General features: G+C 42.0%; 1 protein-coding gene across 1 annotated transcript; it reads left to right on the plus strand.

The window, feature by feature from the left end:
• Positions 1–4,056: 4,056 nt before the first annotated feature.
• S100A8 (S100 calcium binding protein A8) lies at positions 4,057–4,758 on the plus strand. Its single transcript, XM_036754215.1, has 2 exons — positions 4,057–4,215; positions 4,561–4,758. Exons 1-2 carry the CDS (start codon positions 4,057–4,059, stop codon positions 4,756–4,758), a joined length of 357 nt encoding a protein of 118 aa, XP_036610110.1.
• The last annotated feature ends 1,045 nt before the right edge of the window (positions 4,759–5,803 follow it).

Here is a 5,803-nt window from a genome sequence, read left to right on the forward strand (position 1 = left end):
GACTCAGAGCTGGAAGAGTTTTTAGAGGTCATCTGGTTTAAGCCTGCCATTTTACAGATGAGGAAGCTGAGGCCCAGAGAGGGGGCAGTCACCTGTCTGAGGTTACTGGTGGTATGGGGTAGAGCTAGAATTCTATGTCGGTCTGACTCATTCTTTAATGCTATTTTGTTCTCTTCCTTTTTCCACCAAGTCTGTCTCCAATTCCTTGGCTTGGGGAAGAGGGATTCTGGGTCCTTTCTCACCTATGGGCCATTTGCATGGGACAGAAGACTTTATGGATAGCTCTCTACATTCCCCAGTGAATGTGTAACTACTTACCACTAGGTATCAGTGAGGTTGCACCATAAATGAATCATGAGTCCCTACCCCAAACAAAAACATCCTACTATCATGGACAATCTTGCAATCAGCTCAAACCCCAGGAAGTGAGTCTTCTTGGATACTTCTGCCTTTATTGATCAATCAGTCCCCTGATTTTCTATAGCATTTAGACTCTATATCACATGACAGCAAGGGAGTGCAGGCTGCCTTCTATTGTTGGCTTTTGTTTCTTCTATGCTAGTCTTATCTCTCTAATTAGATTGTATACTCCTTGATGTCAGAACCATGTCTTACATTCACTCAGTGCAAAGTAGGTCTTCCGTAAATGGTGAATTGAATTTACACTCTAGGAAAGCAGACTGTGGAGTGTTCCATCTCAAACTCAACATATCCCAAACTGAACTCATTACCTGCTCCACTCTTTCCCCCAACCCATGCCCCCCTGCCTTTCTCATTTCTGTCTAGGACCTAGCCTCTAGGGGTGCCACTATCATTTTAGTCTCTCAGGTTCAAAAACTTGAGTTATCCTCAACTCTTTACTCTTATTCACTCTAAATAGCCAATTAATTATCACATCTTGTTGATCCTGCCTCCTCTTAATGGTTTATTGCTTTTCAAAACTCTCACATCATTCCCTTCTCTCCACTCCTATAGACAACCATCCTGGTTCGGGCCCTCATTCCACTCTTACTTTGCCTATTTCAATAGACTCCTGATTGGTCTTCCTTTTCTCAGTTTCTCCCCTCTCCAATCCATCTTCCACATGGCTACCAAACTGATATCCCTAGATCTCAGGTCTGACCATATAACTCCCCAGCTAAAGAAGCTTCAGTATCTCCTCGTGGTTGCTAGGATAAAAGACAAACTCCTCTATTTGGTATTTCAAATCCTTTACAATGTGGCTCTAGCTTCTATTTTTAGACTATGTTTCTCCTCTTCATTCGATCTACATACCTTCCAGCCAAACTAGCAAATCTGCTGTTCCCAGGACAGGAAACTTCTGTCTCTATGACTTTGAGAAGTTGTCTCCCATACTTGGAATGCTTTTCCTCTTCATCTTTGCCTCTCAGAACCCATGTCCCCCTTAAAAGTTGTTAGAAATAGGAGGCTGCATTCCCTTCTCTTCTTTGTAAAGGTAGTGAGGGTGATTATGGGTACAGAAATCTCCATATGATCTCTGACCTGGTTTACATGTTGGTTAATTTTACTGAACCTTTTTTTCCCCCTTTTTAAGAGAGAAAGTTAGAGGGGGAGGGATATATTGGGAAATGTAAGTGGCATAAAAGCAAAAAAATCAATAAAATTATAAATAAAAATGCAAGTACTTTGAATTTTTCTTGTATTTTCTTATCCGTAAATAGGTTGTAGCTTCCCAGCATACTTTAGGTCAGTGATTGTCTCACTTTTCTATTTGCAAGCCCAAGTGTTCAGAATAGTTAGGTAGGCATTTACTAAATGGATAGTATTTACATATTACAGATGTTACATTTACGTAATAGGCATTTACTAAATGTTTGTAAATTGATTGATTGGTCCAAGACTGCTTTGAGAATCTGAGAGCAGGGAAGACACTTCACTGAATTCTTTTTGCATCTACAAATGACATCTTAATCTAGGTCAAGATAACTCTGCCCTTCCATTCCCTAGAGACCATTGTGAGCTCAAATTTCCTTGGGGATTCTGAAAAAATTCTGCTTCTTTTTTCTAGAATCCTGGGCCTAGGGGAATCATCAGATCTCAAAATCAAAAGAGATACAGAGGATATCTAGTCTAATTCTCTTCCTGACAAATCAAAGGGGCTTGGGAATGGTGACATAATGCATATTCTCCTAAGCTTGTGCCTTGTAGAGCTCTGTCTAAACCATGTCCATAAACGGCTCCCAGTTTCAGAAAATTCCATTCCCTATTATGCCTAGACATGACTGGCCCATGACACAGTGGTGAAGCTTGCCTTTCATTTTTGCTTGACTGCCCTTTCTGTGTCTCTCATCTTCCCCAATCACTGTCCTACTCCCCTCCCCAGTCCTTCCTTTCTCCTTGCCTCTCTCCCCTCCCAAGTTGAGGTAGTTTTTGTTGTAGATGAAAGAGTCCAAGGTCTTATATTGGAATCTTGGCTTGTTGCAAGCTGTGTGATCTTGGTTGGACTAGATGAACTCAAAAGTCCCTTCTGGTCCTAAGAACTACTATTAACCAATCAACTAACATTTATTAAAGGTCTCCTTATGTGCCAGGCTTATGTGTTGGATGCTAGGAATACAAATACAAAAGTAAGGTAGTTCTTGCTTTGAAGCTTTCATCCTAATGATCCTGTGAACCTACTGGTACCTAGGCCGGTAACCACTGAATCTAGCCTGATGTGGTAGAAAAGCATAGGACTGAGTCAAGGGACTAGCCGTCTATTTCTGGGTTTGTCATTGTTAACTCTCTATGTGAACTTAGGCAGTTTACTCCACTCTTCTGTGCCTCGGTCTGCACATTTGTAAAGTAGGGATAATAATACCTGTCCTGTGTACCCTCGCAGGAAGGTTCTAAAGCTCAAAGGAAATCATGGATGTTGAAGGGTTTTGAAAATCAATAAAGTGAGGCCCCTGATACTCCCCCCTCCAAAAAAAATCCACAAAAAGCCCCTTTGATTCGTCAAGAAGAGAATTAGACTAGATATCCTCTGTATCCCTTTTGATTTTGAGATTGATGATTCCCCTGGTCCCAGGATTCTAGAAAAAAGAGGCAGATTTTTTTCAGCTCGCACTGAGCTCACAATGTTCTGTAGGGAATGGGAAGGACAGGGTTACCTGGACTTAGACTTAATGTTATTTGTAGATGCAAAAAGAGTTCTGGGAAGTGTATTCCCTGATCTCAGAATGTTTGGGGCAGATTTATGTGAGCCATTTCTCTGATGAAAAGGATTACCGCCTGGGGGCATGTGGGAGTGTCCCTATTGGTGCCAAGGACAGAGTCTTTGGGAATACTAAGCAGAGTTGCCCAATGACTTTTTCCTAGTTCACACCCAGAGGCCATGATGCTTCAGCTTTGGGGGCGGGACTCCAGAGGCAAGTTCTATAAAAGGACTCTAGGTGGAAGTGGCCATTCACTCATCTGACTCTTTCTTCCTGCAGCTTCCTCCAGGTAAGTCTGCCAAGAAGCTCACTTGGATGGGCCTTGGATCTCTACCTTGGACTGCTCACAGGCTGTTTGTTCTTGGGTCATCATGGGATAACTATAGCTGGGAGACCTTACAGGATCCAGTTTGATTCTAAAGTTCTGGGCAGTCTAGCTATGGTCATAAGGATGTGGAGGCTAGTGTGTCCAAGGCCCTGGGCAGTATAGGAATGGGAAAGGGATAACTCCAAATACCCTTCAGTCTAGGATTTCTTTGAATTCTGTGCTGTTCAAATGCCCAATAAAAACACTGGAAAGTTTTCCTTGTGATGGAGACCTAAGGGTTGAGCATGGGGGTTAAATGAAAGGGTTGGGGGCTTAGTGCCAGGAATGGAGACTGAGTGTTTAGAGTTGGGTGGGGTCTGTAGTCTTTAGGAACATAGGGGCCCCAGACACCTTGGTTTGTGTCCTGATGGCAGAAAGGTATCTTTGGGCAACCCTTGCAGGAGGAGAGATAGTGAGGATAAAGACCGAGAATAAACATCCCCAGGCTTAAGACATGTAGATAGGAACATTGTTTTTCTTTTTGTGGCATTCTTTATTTTTCTCTCCAGGTCCTCCCTGATACACTGAACCATGGCATCCACAAAGTACACTTCCTCCGAGGAAAACCTCAACCAAATTATTGCAGTCTTTCATGAATATTCCCACAAGTCGGAGGAAGAGGATGCCCTGGAGTTTAGCGAGTTGAAAGGCTTAATTAGTAAAGAGGCCCCTGGGTTCACTGAACATTTGGTGAGTGGAAGCCCCAGGACACTTGCCCTCTTCTATACCTCCAGGGAACAACACAGACCTGTAGGAAACTTATGCTAGCTTTCTAAATTCCAGTTGGGGAACATGGTGTTAACTTTTGGGGTTATGGATGAAAAGAAGAATGTTCTGAGCAGCCAGGAGTGTAACCATAGTCAAGTATTGCATTTCCCTCCCCATCTCCCCCTCATGAAGGTAACATACCTTCATACAAGGGAGGAGGGGCAAAATGTGTCTGGGCATGCATGTAGGTACAAATGTGTTGAATCACTTACAGGGCAGATGATTTATGCTCAAATAATGGGAAATCTATGGTCTCTTCCTTTTCAGAAAAAGGAAAACATTTCTGTGGAGTCTGTGTTCAAGAAGGCAGATTTGGACCGTGATGGGCATATGTTCTTCCCAGAGTTTTTGCTTGTGTTGTCCTTGATGGGCATTGAAATCCATAACAAATACCATGAAGATAATGGCCCAGAAGGCCCAGATGGCCCAGAAGGTCATGGACACACACATAGACACCACCATTGAGAGGGATCAGAGCTGGAACTAATTAACCTTTGGAGACCCAGAATGGAAAACCATTGGAACACTTAGTCCCTTGAAGTAGAATCAATAAAAAACTCTCTTTTAATTGATTTAGTCTCTGTCTTCTCTCTCTAGTGGCACACTTATTCAGATACTCCAGGGGATTGGGGGAAGGACAACTGGGTCCTAAAATCAACGTATGATCTGATTGGGAGAGACAAGGCCCCTACCCTCAGGGTGTTACTAGTCTGATGCTGAAACATGGGGTATGCATAGTTACATGAAAAGACAATCTTGAAGATTGTTAAGTACTTGGAGAACATAAAGATAATGAAATAAACACTGGTTATTTTTTTTTTGATAGAACAGAGGCCCCTTCTCTATCTGCTATCAAGGTATCACTTGGATTGCCACGAGCTTCTTCCCTCCCTCTATTCTTGCCCCTCCCCCTCTTCCCAGACCAATTCACTTTAGTCCCTCCCTGCCTCCAGTAACTCATAGTCTAAAGTCACTCCCCTACTCAAAAAAGCTAATGGATCTCTATTGACTTTAGGATAAAATACAAACTTCTCTTTAACTTTTAAAAAATAATATTTTATTTTTCCCCCAATTACCTGTAAAAACAATTTTTAATATTCTTTTTTAAAAAAAATTTTGAGTTTCAAATTCTATCCCTCTCTCCCTTCCCCCTTCCCTGAGATGGTAAGCAGTCTGATATAGGTTATACATGTGCAATAGGTAAAACGTTTCCTTGTTAGCCATTTCGTACAAGAAGACTGAAATAAAAAAAGAAAGAAAGAAGAACAAAAGAAAGAAACAAAATGAAAAATAGCACGCTTCAGTCTTTACGCAGACAACAGCAGTTTTTTCTCTGGAGGTGGATAGCATTTTTATTGCTGAGAATAGCTAAGTCATTCACAGTTCTTTATCATAGAATATTGCTGTTATGGTGTACAATGGTCTCCTTCTGCTTACTTCACTTTGTACCATGATCCCATGGACCTTTTATTGGCAAAGATATTGCAGTGGATTGCAATTTCCTTCTCCA

This window comes from Trichosurus vulpecula, chromosome 4, assembly GCF_011100635.1.
Source record: "Trichosurus vulpecula isolate mTriVul1 chromosome 4, mTriVul1.pri, whole genome shotgun sequence".
Lineage (NCBI taxonomy): Eukaryota > Metazoa > Chordata > Mammalia > Diprotodontia > Phalangeridae > Trichosurus > Trichosurus vulpecula.

Coding starts and splice junctions, on each gene's coding strand:
- S100A8 (XM_036754215.1), top strand. CDS start 4,057: ATGGCATCCACAAAGTACACTTCCTCCGAGGAAAACCTCAACCAAATT. Junction 4,216..4,560: donor CTGGGTTCACTGAACATTTG/GTGAGTGGAAGC, acceptor CTTCCTTTTCAG/AAAAAGGAAAACATTTCTGT.